The sequence below is a fragment of the Babylonia areolata genome, chromosome 25 (genome assembly GCF_041734735.1).
Source record: "Babylonia areolata isolate BAREFJ2019XMU chromosome 25, ASM4173473v1, whole genome shotgun sequence".
Lineage (NCBI taxonomy): Eukaryota > Metazoa > Mollusca > Gastropoda > Neogastropoda > Buccinidae > Babylonia > Babylonia areolata.
In genome coordinates, this window is record NC_134900.1 from 28,186,141 (window position 1) to 28,210,207 (window position 24,067).

Genomic DNA, 24,067 nt, shown 5'->3' on the forward strand with positions numbered 1-24,067 from the left:
GTATGTACATGAGTGGGCTTTTACGTGTATGACCGTTTTTACCCCACCATGTAGGCAGCCACACTCCACTTTTGGGGATGTGCATGCTGGGTATGTTCTTGTTTCCATAACCCACCGAACGCTGACATGGATTACATCATCTTTAACTTGTGTTTTTGATCTTCTGCTTGTGTATACACACGAAGGGGATTCAGGCACTAGCAGGGCTGCACATATATAGACCTGGGAGATCGGAAAAACCTCCACCCTTTACCTACCAGGCGCCATTACCGAGATTCAAACCCGGGACCCTCAGATTGAAAGTCCAGTGCTTTAACCACTCAGCTATTGCGCCCGTTGGTAATAGTAATGATAATGATAATCATGATGATGATCATAATTATCATAATCATAATGTACATGTTAATAACAATCAAGGGTCAGTGGTCAACTGCTGTTTCTGCCATAGGTCATATTGTATTGTATTGTATTGTATTGCAATGTGATGTATTGTATTATATCGTATCGTATTGTATTGTAATTGTATGTATTGTATTTGTATTTGTATTTCTTTTTATGACAAACAGATTTCTTTGTGTGAAATTCAGGCTGCTCTCCCCAGGGAGAGCACATCGCTATACTACAGCACCACCCATTTTTTTTGTATTTTTTCCTGCGTGCAGTTTTATTTGTTTTTCCTATCGAAATGGATTTTTCTACAGAATTTTGCCAGGAAGAACCCTTCTGTTGCCGTGGGTTCTTTTACGTGCGCTAAGTGCATACTGCACACGGGACCTCGGTTTATCGTCTCATCCAAATGACTAGCGTCCATACCACCACTTAATGTCTAGTGGAGGGGGAGAAAATATCGGCGGCTGAGCCGTGATTCGAAACCAGTGCACTCAGATTCTATCGCTTCCTAGATGGATGCGTTATCTCTAGGTCATCACTCCACATCGTATCATATCATATAGTATAGTATAGTATAGTAGAGTATAGTATAGTATAGTATAGTATAATATAGCTATAGTATATATAGATAATAACAGTATGCTATTCACTGGTCAGTCGTCGAGGACAGGCTTATAGAGGGCAAGCTTATAGAGGACAGGCATATAATATCACGTATGATATCATAGATACCAACTGTACGCTATTCAAGTGGTCAGTGGCGAAGTGACACATGACGACTGTTTTCCGCCGTGTGTGTGTGTGTCCAGTGTCCTTTCAGAAGCTGCAGCACGTGTTCCACGTGTCAATTGGACGCATCATGTTTGAGGCCTGGCACAAACACACCCTGGAGGCCCGCAAGCAGCGAGAATACTTTGAGGTAAGCGCTGTGCTGCTGCTGCCCAGCTGTGCCAGGTGTTTTTGTTGCCGTCATTCCATCGTATTCCTCTTGTCACTGCACCGCTGTCACCATTGTTTTTTTTTGTTGTTGTCACATTCAGTTTTTTTTCTCTTGTTTTTATTTATTAGTGTCACTAATAAATTGTGTTGCAGTCCGAACATTTATTGGCGTTGTTTTTTTATTTTTTTTATATCAACGAAATTTGAATGTAAGAATAGATTATTGCTTTCTTTCTTTGGGTGATTTTTTGTTGGTTTTTTTGTTGCAATGTTCATGCTAAATGGGGACAATTTTTATTTTTATTTATTTATTTTTTTAATAACTGATAACTGTAAAGAAAGAGAGTTTTTGAAATTCTTCTTCTCTCTGTCCATTTTCAACAGATGTATAAATCTAATCTTTAACAGTGGAATGAGCTGATTAAAAAAAAAAAGACATAAACTCAGTAGATTCTGTTCAAATCATCCCCCCAACAGGAGACTTGATACAGGTTTATTCTCTTCTCTTTGGCCAAGGCAAAAAAAGATAAATCTGTGGGGGTTTTTCTCTTATCCTAGCATTGTTTGGTGTTTCTGCGGTCCTTGAAACATAATCCTATTTTCCCTTATTCTTGAACTGATTGGTGTTTCTATGGTCCTTGAAAATATAATCTGTTTCCATGGTCCTTGAAATATAATCTGTCTCCATGGTCCTTGAAATATAATCTGCTTCGATGGTCCTTGATATACAATACAGTTCCACAGTCATTAAAATATAATTGCCTTTTTTTCTGATCCTTGAAGTGATTGGTGTTTTCACGTTCCATGAAACATTCCTAATTTGCCTCCCCCCCCCTCCCTGATATTAGATTGATTGATGTTTTACATAGTGGTGATGATGATGTTTCATGCATGTTGTTGTACTAGTAGCCTTGAGTTGAGTTGAGGGATTAGCAGTGTCCATGACGATGTCTTGTTGTGTTTTCTGCACCACAGCTTCAAGGGGTTAGTTATCAGTTGAACTCATGATGTTCATGGGTATACACTTTTCCTTTCTCCCCCCCCCACCCCCCCACCCCTGCCGGGCTGGTGGCTGTGACACTAACCTCACTCACTTTGGGTCTGTCTGTTTGTGTGTTGTTGTTGTTGTTGTTGTCTTCCCTTGCCCCTCACCTTTCGTGTCTGCTCTTTTCCACACACACACCCCACACACACACCCCTTCCCCCCATGTGTTTCAAGTCAGTTCACTTTGGTTCAAAATTAAGTCCCCCCCTCCCCTCCCCCTGTGTTTCTAGTCAGGCCAGTTCAATTTAAAACACTGTGTCTGCATCAAACTATCAACTCACATAGTCTGTCGGTTAGCTCCCCTGATTTTTACCCCACATGCAGATGGCTCATTTGTATGGGTAAGACACAAAATCACACAAAAAAACAACCCAACAACAACTAGTGTTAGAATTTATGAACTAAAAACTTCCAAACTGATCAGTAACTTAATGAGTTAGTTGGGGACAAAATATAAAACTTCTTTATGCTATCACCCAGTGAGATGATGAAAGTATCCATATTTTTTGTTCGAAATTTGCACACACTGATGACTTGTGAATGAATCCAGTAAGACACACAGAGTTTGAAACTGATTAAAATCAGAACATTGTTGTGTATCCCTGACCTACTTCTAATTCTGTTGTCTGCCTTGTGACTGAGAAGAAACTGGGTCAGGTGGCATTGTTGACATGCACTGTTCACTTGAACCAGTCACCTAGAAAATAACTCTCCTGCTGCAAGCAAAGTAACACACTCTGCATTTATTGGTCACAGTGGAGAGTGGGAAGGTCAGTTAAGATATTCATAGGTTATAACATCATTACGCAAAGTAGGTGCCACTCCAAAAATTCAAAACTTTTTAAAGCCCTGATCAGGCTCCTTCATCTGAAACTGTTGTAGGGCCTCAGTGAAGGCCCATTGTCCGGAGTGAGTTAAAACAGAAAATGTTCTTTAGGCTCATTTAAATGATTGTCAACAGATAGATATGTGATGTAAAAACAAATGAAGAACTCACACACCCTTCCCTGATCACCACGCACGCACCAATCATCAGTTAAAAGAAAATTATTAAAAAAAAAAAAAAACATTCAGGTAAGAAAAATATAGTATACCAAGACATAAGTGAAATAACTCGTACATCCTTTCTTGATTACTAAGTAAGGAAATCATCAGGTAAAAGGAAAACATTGATATAAGAAAGATTTAACTTTGTAGGACACAATTGAAACCAAAAAAAAAAAAAAAAAAAAAAAAAGAATAACCCAATCACATGAGAAAACTGTCATCTGGAAACTTTTTTTTTTTTTTTTTTTTTTTTTTACAGACATAAACTAACAGAGCAAAGTTTGAGCTAAGGTTTGCAACAGAATCAAGTGCCCCCTGCTCATATTCACCATTTCAGTGTTTGCCTCCTCTTTCCTGTAGCTTTGCTGTTGGGTTGGTTTGTTTTTTTGTTTTTGTTTTGTGTGTGTGTGTGTGTGTGTGTCTGTGTGTGTGTGTTTGAAAAAAAAAATTGCCCCTTTTTTTGTTATTCCTTGTCAAGTGCTCATTCTATCTTCCCCTCCCTCCCCCTGACCTCTCCTCTTACCCCACCCCACCCCCCCTCACCCCCACCCCACCCACCCACACACACACACACACACACACACCTCTCCCTTCTTCCCTTTCCCTCAACTGAGGGTAGAACTGGAAATGCCAGTTTGTTTCGGCGAAGTTGTCGGTCGCTTCTTTCTATTTCAAGCTGGTCATAGTGGTCCCCATTACTCTCTTCCCCCCCCCTCCCCCTTCCCTCCCCCTTCTCCTTTCTCCTCAACCCTCCTACCCTCTCACCCCCTTTTGTTTTGTGTGTTTTTGTTTTGTTTTTTTCTTTTCATGTATGGCTAGCTTTCAGCTTTTTGATATCGTGGTTGCCTTCTTCCCCTCCCATGACAGAAATGTTTGCTTGGGTATTAATGTCCTGTGTGGTAAATCTGTGGGTGGTATGAATAATCGTGGTCAAAGGTTGAAGTGATATAGATGTCTTTCACAGATTTTGTTGTTGTGTTTTTTTGTTTGTTTGGTTTTTTTTTTAGATGTTAAAATGTGTACCATGCATTTGTGATTGATTTTGGGGTATTCCCCACACACCTGATTCATTTTGTGTGGGTTTTTGTTTTTTGGTAAATAACAAGATTGACAACAGTGTGTGTGATGTGTGTGAAGGGAATGCTATTTTGTTGTTTTTGCTCATTGTACTGACTGATTAACATCTATTGATTAACTCTTTTCAGCAAAGCCTCTCGGTAAACATGTCTCCTAGCTTCTGTAGTATTGTTTGTTTGGTTGTTTTGTTTTTTTTCTTATTATTTTTTCGGTCTTTAGCTTTGCCTTTCAGCAAGCTATTTTGAAGTGTAGTTGTTTGAATGTGTAGCTCAGCACTTCACATGGCGTTGTAGGGTTATTGTTTTTTGTATTATGTGTTTGTTTAGGCAAGTCGTTTTGTTGCTGTTGTTTATTTATTTTTTTTTTATAATTATTATTATTACAATTTACACTCCATATTTGCATGACTTTTTGAGACATTGGCATGCAATATTTGTTGGAGCACATACTGTTGTTACATTTTACCTCTCGAAGCATGCTTTTGTGGTCACGGTTTGGCTGGTTCAGAGTCATACGGTACAGTCCTGTTGATATGAATTATCTCGCATCAGATTTATGCCTTCTTTTTATGGTCTCTTTTTGTGGTTTGTTTGTTTTTGTTTTTTTTCTTCTTTTTTTTTCTTTTTCATTTGGGTGTAACAAACATGTTTTAGGTGGGGAAGGTATACAATGTTCGTGGGCTTAACCATGGTGGACAGATAAGCAAATTGCCTAAAACTAACTTACTTTCAAATAGGAAATTTATGAAACTGTATGAACTGTAAATGACACTTAGCAAAAGTTACTTTTCTTTTTACATTTAAAAGCATTCTGCTGTTAAATTTTTTTTTTTATCTTAAAAAAAGGAAAAAAGAGAAAAAGAGAAGTTGGGAATTAGTACTGGGTAAATATATAATCAGAACAATGGGATATCTGTGTCTGTATTAACATGTATACATTGTCTTCCCACTTTCTGTGAGCTGTAAGCACTTGAAATTTTTTTTCTCAGGCAAAACACTTGCTTTAGTCTGTGTGTAGCTTTAGTTTTTGACTCACTTGTGTAAACAAAGTGAGTCTATGTTTTAACCCGGTGTTCGGTTGTCTGTGTGTGTGTGTGTGTGTGTCCGTGTGTCTGTGTGTCCGTGGTAAACATTGACATTTTCTCTGCAAATACTTTGTCAGCTGACACCAAATTTGGCATAAAAATAGGAAAAATTCAGTTCTTTCCAGTCATCTTGTTTAAAACAATATTGCACCTCTGGGATGGGTACAAAAAAATTAAAAAAAGAAGCCTAATTATATGCAAACTGCATTTACTGTTTTATTTATATTTTTTGTATTCTCTAAACTTGGCACTTTGACCTCTTATTCTGACACAACAACAAGAGGAGTCATTATTATCATTTTTTGTTCAAACAGGAACTTCTTTTGCTAAGCATGGAATTTTTATTTATTTTGCAAACGTTTTGGTGCAGATAGTAAAAAAGGGGAAATTACTCTGTAATTAATGCTAGGGGACTTAATTTATCACAAGTGAGTCTTGAAGGCCTTGCCTCTCTTGTTTTTCTTGGAGCCCTTTATCTGGCACATTAGATTTATGAAATAGATGATGTACCTGGAATACACGGAGTGTCAGCCCAGTATTAATGAGCCTGAAGGAAGAGTGTTTCCATTGTTCAGAGTTCCGTTTATACAGACTGGAATTTTTACTTCCCCCTCCACTAGACCTTGAGTGGTGGTCTGGGTGGTGGTGGTCTTTCAGAAGAGATGATAAATTGGAGCCCTGTGTGTAGCATGCACTTAGCGCAAGTAAAAAGAACCAACCTATGTGCAGCAGCAAAAAGATTGTCCCTGGCAAAATGATATAGGAGAAAAAAAAACAACAAATGATTTTGATAGTATATAGAATACATTTGCAGACAGAAAAATATATATGTGTGGTGATGCACTGTGGTGAGATACTCTCCCCTGGGAGAGCAGACAAAATTTCATACCCCAAAAAATCTGTTAAACTAAATATGTATAAAAACTCTGAAAACACACACACACAAAAAAAACCCCAACATATTCTCTCTGTCTCCTTATGTCTCCTCTGTGACTTTCAGTTTCGTCTCAGTTCAGATTGGTGAAGATTGCATGCATGTTTCGTTCCATTTTCTTTTTGAAACAAAAATTTGTCCCCCTTTCTTTCCTTCTTTTTGTTTCACCACTTCTTGATGTTTGTTTTATTATGGCCTGGATGTACACACACACACACATATATATATATATATACCTATATATAAGTTCCTTACCTGTTTCATGCATGCCTTTGGTTACTGTGTCATAGTTATGACATTATGATTTGCATACATGATTACTGTGTCACAGTTTCTTCACATTATGATTTGCATGGCATGATTACTGTGTCACAGTTTCTTCACATTATGATTTGCATGGCATGATTACTGTGTCACAGTTTCTTCACATTATGATTTTGCATGGCAAGAGTCCTGTATTTACGTACACATGTGTACATATATACATATATATATATATATCAATATTTATTTTGTTGTTCATTCTATTCTGTCTCACTGTAGAAACTGAAGGTAAAGTTGAAGCACCGTAATATGTTGTGGATGCCATTGTTTTGTTGTTGTTGTTGTTGTTGTTGTTGTTTTTGCACCTGTATAACACCCTGAGTTTTAGTTTGATCCCTCACCTTGGTCACCCAGTAACGTGTGTGTGTGTGTGTGTGTGTGTGTTTTCCTGGTGTGTGGTGTTGCCTCCTCGGATGTGTGTGTGTGTGTGTGTGTGTGTGTGTGTGTGTGCGCACTCTACCTTCCGTCTTTCCTCACCCTGTTGTTGATTTCGTGTTGTTGGTGTTAATGGGAGAAGTGTTGTTGTTTTTTTTGCTGTGTGAAAACCCAACCCGTGTGCTGGTTGTATTGGAAGGGTGCTAGAAGGTTTACTGTTGTGCAGTATCACTTGTTTGGTGTTGCACTGCACTGGAATGATCTGTAACATTTGTACACTGCCCCCCCCCCCCCCCCCCCCCCCCCCCCCCCCCCCCCCCCCCCCCCAACCCCCCCTCCTTTTTTTATTGGTGGTTTTAGTGAATTATTCAAGTTATATTGTAACTTTTGTACATCCCCTCCCCCTTTTGTTTTAATTGTTGGTTTAAGTGACTTGATAGATATTTTAACACTTTATGTTTCGTTCAGTATTGGAGTTTACAGTGTTTGATTATTTATCATTTTTTATTTTATTCTTCTGTTTTGTTGTTGTTGTTTTTGTTGTTGTTGTTGTTGTTGTTTTTCAATGTTACCTCAACATGAAGCATTAGAAATGTAGATTTTATCTGTTGGGATTCTGTCACATGTCCGTGTTCTCTCTCTCTCTCTCTCTCTCTCTCTCTCTCTCTCTCTCTCTCTCTCTCTCTCTCTCACACACACACAACACACACACACACACACACACACACACACACACACACACACACTGAACTACCCCACACAGAAGTGCTGGCAATCAATCATTCTTTGCAGCTAGCTTAATTGATAAAGAAGATCATGACATTATACATGTGCATAAATTGTGACATTATGGGATAGAAAGTGCACTGAAACCTTGCTTTGAAGGCAGCCTGAAAGGGTCGAATCCATAGCGTCCTGAACAGCAATGTGGTGTCACTACTACACAGATTAATCATCCAATTTTGATAACGCTTCCACAAGTTGAAAATGCCATTTTTGACAGTAAAGTATGGTCTATGACCTTAAGAGTGATGAAGAGCCCACATGAGGGGAAAATGTCAGTAAAAGAGTTACATGGAAACGAAACAACTTGCAGATATTAAAAGTACTGCTCTCGGTAAATGGGTGCTGTCAGTTGCTGGATGCCCCTTTCAGCAAGGTTTGAGGAATATTATTCAAGAGTAGAAAATTCTCCATGGGTTGTTTTATATTCTAACACTGTTCGAATCAAATGATATGTGTATTTGGAGACAGAGAGGGGAAGAGAGAGAGAGAGAGTGTGTGTGTGTGTGTGTGTGCACTTCTAACCAATTCGAGAGATTGTATGTATACTTGTTGAGGTTGTTTTTGTGTGTCAGTGTGTGCATGTTTGTGCTTGTGTGTGTGTGTGTGTGTGTGTGTGTGTCTGTGTGTGTGTGTGCGTACACATGTGTATGTTTGTAAATGTGTACTTAAATGCATACAGTTCTTGCGCACACGTCTTTCCTTCTTTTTTCTTTCTCACACGCTTTCTTTTCACACACAGACAGTGAAAAATAGAACTGAAAATGTGTATCATTGCTAAATATTAATGTTACAGTAACTTTAACTCTTTGCTGTTAAAAGTCAACTTGTCACAGAAAAACAAACAAACTCTGTGGCTTCAGGATGCATAGTTAGGAACACACACACACACACACACACACACACACACACACACACACACACACACACACACACACACACATAATCTGAGCTGCAGATTACTGTCTCACCAGTGTATCTTGGGGAAGAAAGAAAAAAGAAAAGACATATATTACCAAGTGACATGCAAAAGTTCACAAACACCTTTTTTTTTTTTCTCTCCTTCCCCCGCAGCATGCACACACGCATAAGAATACACGCACCGACGCACAATATATCACTTATAGTGAAAAGACGTTAAACTAAAGAACGAACGAACAACCCACGCACACTTTTTCCTTTTTTTTTTTTTTTTTTTTTTTGTTGTCAAGGCCGGACTAAGCGCGTTGGGTTACGCTGCTGGTCAGGCATCTGCTCGGCAGATGTGGTGTAGCGTATATGGATTTGTCTGAGCTACTGAAATACTGAATACCACGCACACACTTTGCGTACTAGTGTGCCAAGTTGTTGAATAGTAAGGTGGGCAATACATCGTCTTTGAAGCACAGATTGGAAGTGTCTTTCCTCAAGAAAGGTAAGCTGATGGTAGCAGTACCCAGACCCCCAATCCCAGGTTGTAAGTATACAGCTTATCCCCTGATGATGTGACATAGCAGAGAAAGACAAAACAGGCCAAATTAGTTATATGGTGTTCAGCTATAAAGTCCCATACACAGGGGGGGGGGGGGGGGGGGGGGGAGCCAACAAAAAAAACAACCATCCAAACAACAACAACAAAAAAACCTGACAGAAATCCACAAGGATTAGGTATGAAATATGGAAATATGGACAGAGGAAAAGAAAACAAGAATTAAAAAATATGAAAAAAACACAGACACACACACACACACACACACACACACACACACACACACAGAGCGAGCTAGAAACAGTTGGAATACAAACACAAACATTTACCTTCGTCCCAAGAAAGAGCTAGAGAGTGAGATGAGGTGGCTGTTCCAACAAGAGGAGAGACTCACTTTTGTTCCCAGACACATGGCTAAGCATGCTCCGACTGAGAGAAAATGTAGCCAGTTCAGTTCACTTCAGCTGAGTTACTCATGAGGCGTCACTGCATTCGGACAAACCCATATACACTGCACCACATCTTCTAAGCAGATGCCTGACCAGCAGCGTAACCCAACGCGATAGCTTAGTCGGGGCCTTTGACCAGGTTAGGACACACACACACACACACACACACACACACACACACACACACACACACTGCCCCTCACAGACCAGCCCTCATGGCTGCTCCAACACGACCAGTTGCAAAGCAAATTCAGATTTAAGTATCTTACCCACATGTTAAGCTAAAGCCAAAAAAGATTGAAAAAAAAAATTGATAGAAAACAAAAGAAAAGCAAAGAAAGGTTTACAATTAGTTATACCGAACTTTATTAAGTCATCAAAAGAATGGAAAAGTTCGGTTGATATGTAACACAGAAGATGGCTTTAATTTTTCCACCTATAGCTGTCTTGTGGAGTGTTATTCACTGTTATAAAGCACACAGGTAACTTGGAAACCTTTTGTGTCATTTCAAGGCAGACAAAAATGAAGTGCTCAAGTTCTTTGTGTTGTGTCTGCAGATCAGCAGATCACTTTAATACTGCCGAGCAACAGCATGTGTGTGTGTGTGTGTGTGTGTGTGTGTGTGTGTGTGTCACTCTGTGTGTGTGTGTGTGTGTGTGTGTGTGTGTCACTCTGTGTGTGTGTGTGTGTGTGTGTGTGACTCTGTGTGTGTGTGTGTGTGTGTGTGTGTGTGTGTGTGTCTTTTGTGGTGTGTATGTGTGTCACTGTGTGTGTGTGTGTGTGTGTGTGTGTGTGTGTGCAACTCTGTGTGTGTGTGTGTGTGTGTGTGTGTGTGTGCAACTCTGTGTGTGTGTGTGTGTGTGTGTGTGTGTGTGTGTTTGCAACTGTGTGTGTATGTGTGTTTGTTTGCCACTGTGTGTGTGTGTGTGTGTGTGTGTTTGTGTGTGTGCACACCTTTGCTTTCACGATTAATTCCTTTGACAGGTAATGGTAATAGATTTAGGAGCGTGCTGTATTGAGTACTGCTGTGTTGACAGACCAGTGTTTTTTGGTCACTCTGCTTGTGAACAACAGTTTTTTTGTTGGTCCCAACACAAGAATCAGTGAGTAAGAGTGGCTTAGTGTGTTTTTGTGGTTCATTTCTTGTTGCTTGTATTGATTTTGTTTGTTTGTTTCATTGCTGTTCTTGTTTTTTGTCATTCTTATTTTGTGTTTGTTTTTATTTTGCTTCAGTTTGATGGTTGTTAGATTTAGGTCTGTGTGTGAAAGTTGCTGAATAGAGCGCATTTTATAGAAGTGAAAGTTAATTTCAAACCTGATCCTTTTGAAGTAAAGCCAAGACGTTTTTTCCCCACATTTTTTTTATTTTTTTTTATTTTATAGATGTTCAGTATTAACTATTATTATGGACCAGACTTGTATTGTTGTTTTTTTCTGTGTGCAAATTATTTACTTACTTACTTACCTAACTTACTTTTTGTTTGTCGAAAGGAAGTTTGTTCTGAATCTCATACTGGCCTGAAAAACTTAGGAATTTATATGTCTGTTATTTTCACAATGATATATATATATTTCATCAGAGAAAATTTCGAATATTTTGTCTTGGTGGTGGTGCCTATTTGTCAGGCTATTGTACATATTTGTAGAGCAGACAGAAATGAAGAAAAAAACAACAGTGTTGGAGAGCCAGGCAGATACATCGAGGGAGAGAGAGAGAGAGAGAAACAGAGAGGGGGAGACTGTATGGGGTGTTGATAGAGAAAGAAAATGATACAGATTGTGTGTGTGTGTGTGTGTGTGTGTGTGTGTGTGTGTGTGTGTGTCTGTGTGATCTCAGTGAGAAAAAAAAAGAAAAGAAACAGATATTCAGAGAATGAGATAGAAAAACAGTGTGTGTGTGTGTGTGCGTGTGTGTGTGCACACATTTGTGTGTGTTTTATCTCAGTAGGGGAAAAAAAAGAGAAACTGATATTCGGAGAGTGAGTGAGAGAGAGAAACAGAGAGAGAGAGGGAGATAGTTTATGGTGTGTTGTTCGAGAGACAAGAGGATAGATACAGATTGTGTTATCTTTGTGACCTTTGTGGCTGACCCTTGGCCTTTTCATTTTGTTTGTGTCCTGATATCACCCCTCTTCCGGGGTGAGCCATGAAAGTTAATTTAGGTCAGAGACAGCAACCCACGGACAGGGATTATCAGGTTTATCGTTCTCTTTATGATTCATGCCGTTTCCTCATGGCGGAAGCACTCAGGCATAGCTAGGAGACTGCACACCTGGGGCATATGGTAGTATCGTTGAAACGAAAACTGCACCTTTCACTGAGCAGTTAAAGACCATGTTCTCGTAGCGCGTGAAGAGTCATATAAAAGACAGTTTTGTTTGGGCTTTTGGCAAAAGTGTGTGATTGAATTAGGTCATGGAGGCATTGGATTTAACTTAGGCATTTCCTTTCCTGTCCTGTCCTGGCAAATTTTATGGGAATGACTGCTGAAAGAAGATAATGTAAGTGTTTCATGAGTTAGATTGTAGAGATTTCCTGCCCTGTCCTGGCAAATTTTATGGAAGTGACTGCTGAAAGGAGATAATGTATGTGTTTTGTGAGTCAGATTGTGACTTCTGCCTCAGAAGTCCTTTCAGGTTTTCAGGCATGAAATGGGTTATATTGCTGGAAGGAAAGTGGTGAGTCTTAAGTGTTGATCAGTGAAGGACGTTCTGTTTCACAGAAATGTTTTTGTCGGACTTCTCCCACGAGAAAGAATGAGACAGGCTTTTTTTTCTTCTTTTTTTTTCTTTTTTTCTTTTTTTTTTAGTGGAAAATCTTGATCGTGTATTTGATTTACTTGAGTAGTTGTTTGAAAATTCCAATGATTGTTGGCAAAGTTATCACCGGTCAAGTGATTTTGTGTTCAGCTAAAGTTTGAGTGTTTTTAGCATCTTTCCGCCTTCTTGTTTTTGTTGTTGATCTGGTTTTTGTATTGACATTAAATTATAGTGTGTGTATGTGTGTGTGTGTGTGTGTGTGTGTGTGTTGAAGGTCATAGAGTGCATCAGTATTTTGATGTTTTTTACTGGACAATTTGTCCTTCATTTATTTTCAAATGATTTTCCACCCTAAATACATGTGATCCAACTGCCAGTTAGCAAACTGATCCAAACAGCAAGTTAAAAGATATACAATTTCAGTGAAATGGAGAGATTAATTTGTTTTCATACTTGCAAAACTCCAGAGTGTTATGCTATTTTTTGTGAAATACATTTCTGTTAAAGATGATTATCGTATATACTGGTCATAATTTTCAAAACACAGTTCATATTTTGCCAGAAATGTAGTTTTCATTTTAATGTGCTTGTATATTTGAGAGTACACTTTCTATAATTTAAAAATCAAATCAAATCTAAGCACTGCTATTGATTATTGCTGTTGTTGTTGAATTATTCTTGTTATTGTTTTGCTCCTGTGTAATAGTTTGCAGAGTTGTCTCTCTTCTCTCTGCTCCCGTGTAATATTTTTGCAGAGTTGTCTCTCTTCTCTCCACTCCCTTTTCCTTTTCACATTGGCTGTTACTTCTTGTTGTTGATTGATTACTGTCTTGTTTCCCCCCCCCCCTGATATCTAATTAACAGGATACAAAATGTATAGGTAAGAGTAGTTTTAATAGTATGTCGAAAAAAAAGCTTTGTTCAGGTTTGATTGTCTCTGTTGAATAAATCAAACTACATTAGATTTATCTTCTTTTCCATTAACACATACAAATTAACAAATGAATCTTTTCTTTTTTTTTTTTTTTTAAATCAACAACACAGCAACAACAACAACAACAACAAAGAAACTGTTACAAAAAAAAAAACAAACAGTTTTGGGTCGATAAATTTGCACAATGTTTTACCAGTAGTCTGAATTTTCAAATTTGTGCATGGATTGTATTGAAGGCATGAAAATAAAGAAAGAAAGAAAGAAAAGAAAAGAAAAAAGAAATCTGATTAGGTAGAAAAAGCAAGAGAGTAATCACACATCTTTTGCATTATGTTGCTGATACGGAGTGATGGCCTAGAGGTAACGCGTCCGCCTAGGAAGCGAGAGAATCTGAGCGTGGTGGTTCGAATCACGGTTCAGCCGCCAATATTTTCTCCCTCTCCACTAGACATTGAGTGGTGGTCTGGACGCTAGTCATTTGAGGTCCCGTGTGCAGCATGCACTTAGCACAGGTAAAAGAACCCACGCCAACAAAAGGGTTGTTCCTGGCAAAATTCTGTAGAAAAATCCACTTCGATAGGAGAAACAAATTAAAACTGCATGCAGGAAAAAATACCAAAAAAAGAAAAGAAAAAAAAAGGGTGGCGCTGTAGTATAGCGACGCCATGTCCCTGGGGAGAGCAGCCTGAATTTCACACAGAGGAATCTGTTGTGATAAAAAAAAAGAAAGAAATACAAGGAAATACAAGAAGATAATGGAAGATACTGGTTTATTTTTACAGAACAAAAAAAAGCAGTCACCTTTTGGTTGTGTAGTGGATAGAGTAGTGATCAGGAAGGAATAGAGAAGTAAATGACGTAGAAAAGCAATAGCAGTGGGTTTGTTCTTTTTTTTTTTTTTTGTTCTTTTTTTTTAATCAGTCAGATAGTATAAGACAAACAATCTAGCTTCTTATTTCTCTTTTTTTTTCTTCTTTTTTTTATATATATATATATATATAAGATTCAGACTGGGTTTATCTGATTGCCCAACTTTTTTTTTTTTTTTCTTTTTTCTTTCATTCTTGTACACCAAAAGGGTTAATGAAATGGTTTGTATCTCTCTGATCAGAGACTGGAGCGAGGTGAGAACATGGAGGACGAAGACCTCTTTGGACAGGGGACGGGTGAGGCGCGTGACAGTGTCTCCACTCTGCCGAAGAAAATTGCTGTGCAGGTAAGGTCACAGTCTTGGTTGTTCAGGTATGTCACATTCTTTGTTCAGATGTCTGTATTGGCTGCCTCAGGTAGAACAGAGTCTTGGCTGTTTAGGTAAGGTCACACAGCCTTGGCTGTTCAGGTATGTCAGAATCTTGGCTGTTTAGGTATGTCACAGTCTTGGCTGTTCAGGTATGTCACAGTCTTTGTTCAGATGTCAGTCTTGGCTGTTCAGGTAGAGCATAGTCTTGGCTGTTCTGTTCAGGTATGTCACTGTCTTGGCTGTTCTGTTCAGGTATGTCACAGCCTTGGCTGTTCTGTTCAGTTATATGGCAGTCTTGGTTATTCAGGTATGTCATAGTCTTGGTTATTCAGGTATGTCACAGTCTTGGTTATTCAGGTATGTCGCAGTCTTGGCTGTTCAGGTATGTCACAGTCTTGGCTGTTCAGGAATGTTGCAGTCTTGGCTATTCAGGTATGTCACAGTCTTGGCTGTTCAGGTACATGACAGCCTTAGCTGTTCAGGTATGTCAGTCATGGCTGTTCTGTTCAGGTATGTCACAGTCTTGGCTGTTCAGTTATGTCAGTCTTGGTGTCACAGTCTTGGCTGTTCAGGTATGTCACAGTCTTGGCTGTTCAGATAGGTCACAGTCTTGGCTGTTCATATATGTCAGGTATGTTACGGTCTTGGCTCTTCAGATATGTCAGGTATGTTACGGTCTTGGCTGTTCATATATGTCAGGTAGTTATGGTCTTGGCTGTTCATATATGTCAGGTATGTTACGGTCTTGGCTATTCAGATATGTCACAGTCTTAGCTGTTCATATATGTCACTGTCTTGGCTCTTCAGGCATGTCACAGTCTTTGTTGTCTTAGCTGTTCAGGTATGTCACATACTTAGCTGTTCAGATATGTTGCAGTCTTGGGTCTTCAGGTATGTCACAGTCTTAGCTGTTCAGATATGTCACAGTCTTGGCTGTTCATATATGTAATGTATGTTACGGTCTTGGCTATTCAGATATGTCACAGTCTTAGCTGTTCAGATATGTCACAGTCTTAGCTGTTCAGGTATGTCACAGTCTTGGCTGTTCAGGTATGTCACAGTCTTAGCTGTTCAGGTATGTCACAGTCTTGGCTGTTCAGATATGTCACAGACTTGGCTGTTCAGATATGTCAGTCTTGGCTGTTCAGGCATGTCACAGTCTTTGTTGTCTTAGCTGTTCAGGTATGTCACAGTCTTAGCTGTTCAGGTATGTCACAGTCTTGGCTATTCAGATATAGTCTTGGCTATTCAGATATTCAGATATGTCACAGTCTTAGCTGTTCAGCTATGTCACAGTCTTAGCTGTTCAGGTATATCACAGTCTTAGCTGTTCAGATATGTTACAGTCTTGGCTGTTCAGATATGTCACAGTCTTGGCTGTTCAGGTATGTCACAGTCTTAGCTGTTCAGATATGTCACAGTCTTGGCTGTTCAGGTATGTCACAGTCTTAGCTGTTCAGATATGTCACAGTCTTGGCTGTTCAGATATGTCAGTCTTGGCTGTTCAGGTATGTCACAGTCTTGGCTGTTCAGATATGTCAGTCTTGGCTGTTCAGGTATGTCACTGTCTTGGCTCTTCAGGCATGTCACAGTCTTTGTTGTCTTAGCTGTTCAGGTATGTCACAGTCTTGGCTTTTCAGATATGTCACAGTCTTGGCTATTCAGATATAGTCTTGGCTATTCAGATATGTCACAGTCTTAGCTGTTCAGCTATGTCACAATCTTGGCTGTTCAGATATGTCACAGTCTTGGCTCTGTATGTTACAGTCTTAGCTGTTCAGGTATGCCATAGTCTATGGCTGTTCAGATATGTCAGGTATGTCACAGTCCTGGCTGTTCATATATGTCAGGTATGTCACAGTCTTGGCTGTTCATATATGTCAGGTATGTCACGGTCTTGGTTGTTCAGATATGTCAGGTATGTCACAGTCTTGGCTGTTCAGATATGTCACAGTCTTGGCTGTTCAGACTATGGTGCAGATTTTTGTTGATGTGAGGATGAGTGTAGTGCTGTGGTGCAGATTTTTGTTGATGTGAGGATGAGGGTGGTGCAGATCTTTGTTGATGTGAGGATGAGGGTGGTGCTGCGGTGCAGATCTTTGTTGATGTGAGGATGAGGGTGGTGCAGATCTTTGTTGATGTGAGGATGAGGGTGGTGCTGTGGTGCAGATCTTTGTTGATGTGAGGATGAGGGTGGTGCTGTGGTGCAGATCTTTGTTGATGTGAGGATGAGGGTGGTGCAGATCTTTGTTGATGTGAGGATGAGGGTGGTGCAGATCTTTGTTGATGTGAGGATGAGGGTGGTGCAGATCTTTGTTGATGTGAGGATGAGGGTGGTGCAGATCTTTGTTGATGTGAGGATGAGGATGGTGCAGATCTTTGTTGATGTGAGGATGAGGGTGGTGCTGTGGTGCAGATCTTTGTTGATGTGAGGATGAGGGTGGTGCTGTGGTGCGGGTCTTTGTTGATGTGAGGATGAGGGTGGTGCTGTGGTGCGGGTCTTTGTTGATGTGAGGATGAGGATGGTGCAGATCTTTGTTGATGTGAGGATGAGGGTGGTGCAGATCTTTGTTGATGTGAGGATGAGGGTGGTGCAGATCTTTGTTGATGTGAGGATGAGGGTGGTGCTGCGGTGCAGATCTTTGTTGATGTGAGGATGAGGGTGGTGCAGATCTTTGTTGATGTGAGGATGAGGGTGGTGCTGTGGTGCGGGTCTTTGTTGATGTGAGAATGAGGATGGTGCAGATCTTTGTTGATGTGAGGATGAGGGTGGTGCTGTGGTGCAGATCTTTGTTGATGTGAGGATGAGGGTGGTGCTGTGGTGCAGATCTTTGTTGATGTGAGGATGAGGGTGGTGCAGATCTTTGTTGATGTGAGGATGAGGGTGGTTCAGATCTTTGTTGATGTGAGGATGAGGGTGGTGCTGTGGTGCAGATCTTTGTTGATGTGAGGATGAGGGTGGTGCAGATCTTTGTTGATGTGAGGATGAGGATGGTGCAGATCTCTGTTGATGTGAGGATGAGGGTGGTGCTGTGGTGTAGGTCTTTGTTGATGTGAGGATGAGGGTGGTGCAGATCTCTGTTGATGTGAGGATGAGGGTGGTGCTGTGGTGCAGATCTTTGTTGATGTGAGGATGAGGGTGGTGCAGATCTTTGTTGATGTGAGGATGAGGGTGGTGCTGTGGTGCAGATCTTTGTTGATGTGAGGATGAGGATGGTGCAGATCTTTGTTGATGTGAGGATGAAGATGGTGCAGTTCTTTGTTAATGTGAGGATGAGGGTGGTGCTGTGGTGCAGATCTTTGTTGATGTGAGGATGAGGGTGGTGCTGTGGTGCGGGTCTTTGTTGATTTGAGGGCGATGTGATGTGAGGGCGGTACTGTGATGTGAGGGATGTACTGTGGTGCAGATCTTCAGCTACGTGGACCTGAAGGACCTGGCTAACTGCGCCTGCGTCTGTCGCTCCTGGAAGGTCATCACCCAGTCCAGCTTTGTCTGGTGTCGGGTACGTCATGGTGTTCTGTTGGTGTTATTGTTGTGTGGTATTGGTGTCGTCTTTTTTTTTGTCACAATAGATTTCTCTGTGTGAAATTCGGGCTGCTCTCCCCGTGGAGAGCGCGTCGCTACACTGACAGTGCCACCCTTTTTTTTTCTTTTTTTTTTTGTGCATGTAATTTTATTTGTTTTCCTATTCAAGTGGATATTTCTACAGAATTTTGCCAGGGACAACCCTTTTGTTGCTGTGGGTTCTTTTACATGTGCGAAATGCATGCTGCACACTGGACCTTGGTTTATCGTCTCATCCAAATGACTAGCGTCCAGACCACCACTCGAAGTCTAGTGGAGGGGGAGAAAATACTGGCGACTGCTGGTGTGATTAGAACCAGTGTGTTGTTGTTGTGGGGTGTTGGTGGTAGTGTTGTGTGGTGTTGGTGGTGGTGTGGTGTTGGTGGTGGTGTTGTGTGGTGTTGGGTACGTCATGGTGTTCTGGTGGTGGTGGTGGTGGTGTTGTGTGGAGTACGTCATGGTGTTCTGTTGGTGTTGTTGTTGTGTTGTGTGGAGTATGTCATGGTTTTCTGTTGGTGGTGGTGGTGGTGTTGTGTTGTGTTGGGTATGTCATGGTGTTCTGTTGGTAGTGGTGGTGGTGTGGGGGTACGTCATGGTGTTCTGGTGGTGGTGGTGTTGTGTTGTGTGGGGTATGTCATGGTGTTCTGTTGGTGGTGGTGGTGTTGTGTTGTGTGGGGTACGTCATGGTGTTTTGTTGGTGGTGGTGGTGTTGTGTGGTGTGGGGTACGTCATGGTGTTCTGTTGGTGGTGGTGGTGTTGTGTGGTGTGGGGTACGTCATGGTGTTCTGGTGGTGGTGGTGGTGGTGGTGGTGTCGGGTACGTCATGGTGTTCTGGTGGTGGTGGTGGTGTTGTGTGGTGTGGGGTACGTCATGGTGTTCTGTTGGTGGTGGTGTTGTTGTGTGGTGTCAGGTTCGTCATCATGTTCTGTTGGTAGTGGTGGTGGTGGTGGTGTTGTTGTGTGGTGTCGGGTTCGTCATCGTGTTCTGTTGGTAGTGGTGGTGCTGTTGCGTGGTGTCAGGTACGTCATGGTGTTCTGTTGGTGGTGTTGCTGTTGTGTGGTGTGGGGTATGTCATGGTGTTCTGTTAGTGGTGGTGTTGCGTGGTGTCGGGTACGTCATGGTGTTCTGGTGGTGGTGGTGTTGCGTGGTGTCGGGTACGTCATGGTGTTCTGTTGGTGGTGGTGTTGTGTGGTGTGGGGTACGTCATGGTGTTCTGTTGGTGGTGGTGTTGTGTGGTGTGGGGTACGTCATGGTGTTCTGTTGGTGGTGGTGTTGTGGTGTTGTGTGGTGTCAGGTACGTCATGGTGTTCTGTTGGTGGTGGTGTTGTTGTGTGGTGTCGGGTTCGTCATCGTGTTCTGTTGGTAGTGGTGGTGGTGGTGTTGTTGTGTGGTGTCGGGTTCGTCATCGTGTTCTGTTGGTAGTGGTGGTGGTGGTGGTGTTGTTGTGTGGTGTCAGGTTCGTCATCGTGTTCTGTTGGTAGTGGTGGTGGTGTTGCGTGGTGTCAGATACGTCATGGTGTTCTGTTGGTGGTGTTGCTGTTGTGTGGTGTTGGGTATGTCATGGTGTTCTGTTAGTGGTGGTGTTGCGTGGTGTCGGGTACGTCATGGTGTTCTGGTGGTGGTGGTGTTGCGTGGTGTCGGGTATGTCATGGTGTTCTGGTGGTGGTGGTGTTGCGTGGTGTCGGGTACGTCATGGTGTTCTGTTGGTGGTGGTGTTGTGTGGTGTGGGGTACATCATGGTGTTCTGTTGGTGGTGGTGTTGTGTGGTGTGGGGTACGTCATGGTGTTCTGTTGGTGGTGGTGTTGTTGTTGTGTCGGGTATGTCATGGTGTTCTGTTGGTGGTGGTGTTGTTGTGTGGTGTCAGGTTCGTCATCGTGTTCTGTTGGTAGTGGTGGTGGTGGTGGTGGTGTTGTGTGGTGTCTGGTTCGTCATCGTGTTCTGTTGGTAGTGGTGGTGGTGGTGGTGTTGTGTGGTGTCAGGTATGTCCTCGTGTTCTGGTGTTGTTGTTGTTGTTGTCAGTTCAGTTCAGTTTAGGTACTCAAGGAGGCGTCACTGTATTCAGACAAATCCATAAACGCTCCACCACATCTGTGGATCCACAGTTCAGTGGTCTTCCCAGGGAGAGCAGCTTGAATTGCTGTGACAAAAAGTGATAAACAATTAAACAATAACACGTGAATTTGATAATGTGGATATGATAATGTTTTCTTGGCTTTGCATACAAATGCTGAGTTCTTGATTACTTGCTGTTCTCATTTTGGCAAACTTATCAGTTACAGTAAACACTGATTTCAGTTTTCATAAGTCAGTAAATTATTATAGGCATATCGAAGTTTATGAAAATTTAAACAGCAGTCTTAAGCCATAGACACTTTACTGCAAAAGGGTAACAGTTTTAGTAAGAGCCTAAAGCCAAATCACCAGCTGCATTCAAACAAACAGTGTGAGTGCAATACGAAAGCAAGTGAATCAGTGGAAATGTTTTTGTTTTTTTTTTTAAAGAAAAATATGGAGAGTATGGAGATGGAGATTGGTTTTTTTTGGGTTTTTTTGGGGGGCGGGGGGGATGAGAAAGAAGACACACACACACACACACACACACACACACACACACACACACACACACACACACACACACACACACACACACACACACCCTTACACACACTCACTGTGTTGACTTTATGTTTTACCTGTGCATTTGTTTGTTTTGGTTTGCAGATGAATTTCTATGAAGTTCGGAAAAAGTAAGTCTTTGATTTATTGTTAAGCTGTGTTTCTTTTTAGATTTGGAGTGATTGCTTATTTGACTGGGTGATGTAGATCTACGTTTTATTTGTTGATGCTTTTCTATGTTTTTTAGTTCGGGTATAAAAATGTGAAGTATTTTTGTATGTATTTGTGTACGTGTGCGTGTAGATGTGTGTGTGTGTGTGTACATGCGCAAGTGTGTGTGTGTGTGTGTGTGTGTGTGTGTGTGTGTGCATGTGCACAAGTGTGTGTGTGTGTGTGTGTGTGTGTGTGTGTGCATGTGCGCAAGTGTGTGTGTGTGTGTGTGTGTGTGTAAGTGCAGGTCTCCCAGTTATTGGAGTGTGTGTGTCTGTATGCATGCATATGTGCGTGCAGACATCTGTGAGCGTGAGAATGTCCGTGTATAAGCATGTACACATGCCATATCCAGCAATTCAACACATGTAGTGGTGTGTGTGTGTGTGTGTGTGTGTGTGTGTGCGATAATCAAGAGTTCCTGACACTGAAAAAAAAATTTCACCGTGATTTCAGCTAATGATATAATCATGGCCTTTTGTGTTGGCTTTCTTTCAAGGACTTAACCCCCCCTTGACTCCGTTTGGTACAGTAACAGAAGTGTCACAGAGGTGTCTACACGTGTCTCACTAACACTGTTCAGTCAAGCAGTAGCACAGTCGGTGTGCATGATGAAGACTCGGTTCTTGCATGTTTCTTTCTCCAGTGTCCTGGGCACACAGTGCCAGAACGAGGGCATTGTGCGTGTTCCCAGGTTGCTGTGTGTTTTGTTTGTTTGTTTGTTTATTTATTTATTTATTTATTTATTCATTCATTTATCTATTTATTTGTCTATCTATTTATTTATTGTTGTTGTTGTTGTTGTTGTTAGTCTCCGGACGGTTTTCAAGCAGATTAAGGTTGTTCGCTTGGTGCTTGGAGGACTAAATGTTGAACAGGGGTTTTTTTTTTTGCCTGTAATTCTATCTGAGGCCACTGTAACTTTGAACCAGTTTCCTATTATTATTATTTCTGAGATGAGCATCAGAGGATTAGCATGAATTATAAATAAAGGGACTACACTCATTGCAGGAGGCCTTGTCTACATTTTTCTCCACATTTAATTGATGATCATAATAATGATAATGATAATAATATGATTATAATTATTATTATCATCATTATCATCAATATTATTATACAGCACACTTCTCTAGAATTGTACAGACTCAGTTCTCTTTACTCTCCAGTGACCATTTTGACAGACTGCTTAACTCAGTACGGCCAGTCCTCTCTTCTCCTCTACACAGACCCCAACCTTTAGCTTCTGTCTTCAGAATTGTGGTATTCTTTGTCAACATTCACCTCTTCAGTATAAGAGCCTTCCGCTTGCAATATTTTGATGATGGTAACTGGGGTGAAACGCTGTTAACGTCGTCTCTTTCGCCGTTCGTATGGAAAGAGTTAAATCAGTCTTTGATCTATTTTTGATTATATGACCTGTTTCATTCCATTGTCTTTGAATTAAATCAAATCATTTGAAACAGAGAGGGAATATTAGAATTATCCCGCCACAGTTGTGCAGAAAAGCATCTGGGCATCTGGATGTTCTGTGGAAAGGAAGCTATCACTTATTGTTTGACTGGGCATGATAGTTTGTTTTAGGATTATTTTATTTGAAAATGAAAATTTCAACAAAATAAATGCAATGAATTCGGCATGACAACAAGAAAGTCTTACATTAAGTCTTGTCATAGTGCACATATACAAGTGCTAAAAAAAATGTGTGACAGATGGCATGATATTTCACCCGTTTTGTGTTGACCTCCATTCGGCGATTCCAGAACAGACAAAAAAACTGATAAACGGAAAAAGAAAGAGCCGTCCCACTGGTAATTTTTTTTGGGCATGACTTGAGCCAAGGCTAGAAGGAGATGATGTACATTGGCTAGAAAAGAAACAGTGTACATCAGTTTGGAGTTGTACACAGAACATAGCTGACTTGCTAAGTGTTTGCCTCAGTGTTGATTCTGTTGTTTCACCGCCTTGCTTCATACAGTGGATCTCAGACGTATATTCAGTGTGGTTGTCAGTTCTGATTTGATGAGGTAAAAAAAAAAAAAAAGGCATCAGCATCATGTTTGGGGAAGTTGCTTGTTTTGTTTATAATTTGTGTGCATATCTAAAATAAGCAGAGAAAAAATTGCGTTACTTTTTTTCTAATGTGTCAGTGGAACATACACAATTATCAAAATAGCCATGTTTTGTTTGTCTTATTTCTTAAATGCCTGGTTTTTCCATTGATGGGTCTAGAAATACACCAAGTTTATAATGAACCGGTTTGAACTGATAATCAGTAGCATTTGCTCTGCCCTTTGTATGTTTATTTGCTTATTTGCCTTACATGTACTTGTGCATATGCATCAATAATTATACTTTGTCCAGCATGAATATGTTTATCTTTGACTGAAGCATGGAATTTATTTGATATGATTTAAATTGTGATCACTTACCAGCATGAATTGATTCTGTGATATAACTGATTCATTACTCTCTTTTTTTTCGGCTTACTTCAAAGTGCGAACAGCAAAACATTTGCTGTAGAATTATTCTGACATCATAAGAGCAGTTTTCTTATCTATTGTTGTTTAGCATTAGCTGGTTGTGAGTCAGTCTGAAAAGAGTGGAATTATGATTATAGAACGGATGATTTTCAAAGATAAATACTTTTATGTAAGCATGTGTGATTAGTGTTTTGGGCTTGAAACAGATTTCTTTCCCCATTTTTTATTTTTATTTTTTACGAATATTATCTTTTATAAGCATGAGCATGTTATTTAGAGTGTTTGACATAGAATGGATCATTTTCATTAGGATATATATATATTTGTTTATTCATTTATTATT

At 40.6% G+C, this 24,067-nt stretch overlaps 1 protein-coding gene across 2 annotated transcripts in view; it reads left to right on the plus strand.

The window, feature by feature from the left end:
- The window catches only part of LOC143299727 (F-box and leucine-rich repeat protein 13-like), a 60,296-nt gene that overhangs the window by 10,927 nt on the left and 25,302 nt on the right, over positions 1-24,067 (plus strand). Inside the window, exons 7-11 of one of the 2 annotated variants that reach the window (XM_076613107.1) lie at positions 1,200-1,309; positions 4,627-4,638; positions 14,721-14,825; positions 18,257-18,352; positions 21,137-21,162. In XM_076613107.1, coding sequence (XP_076469222.1) covers positions 1,200-1,309; positions 4,627-4,638; positions 14,721-14,825; positions 18,257-18,352; positions 21,137-21,162 — 349 coding nt within the window. The remainder of the gene's footprint in view (positions 1-1,199; positions 1,310-4,626; positions 4,639-14,720; positions 14,826-18,256; positions 18,353-21,136; positions 21,163-24,067) is intronic. The other variant, XM_076613108.1, reaches the window with a different exon arrangement.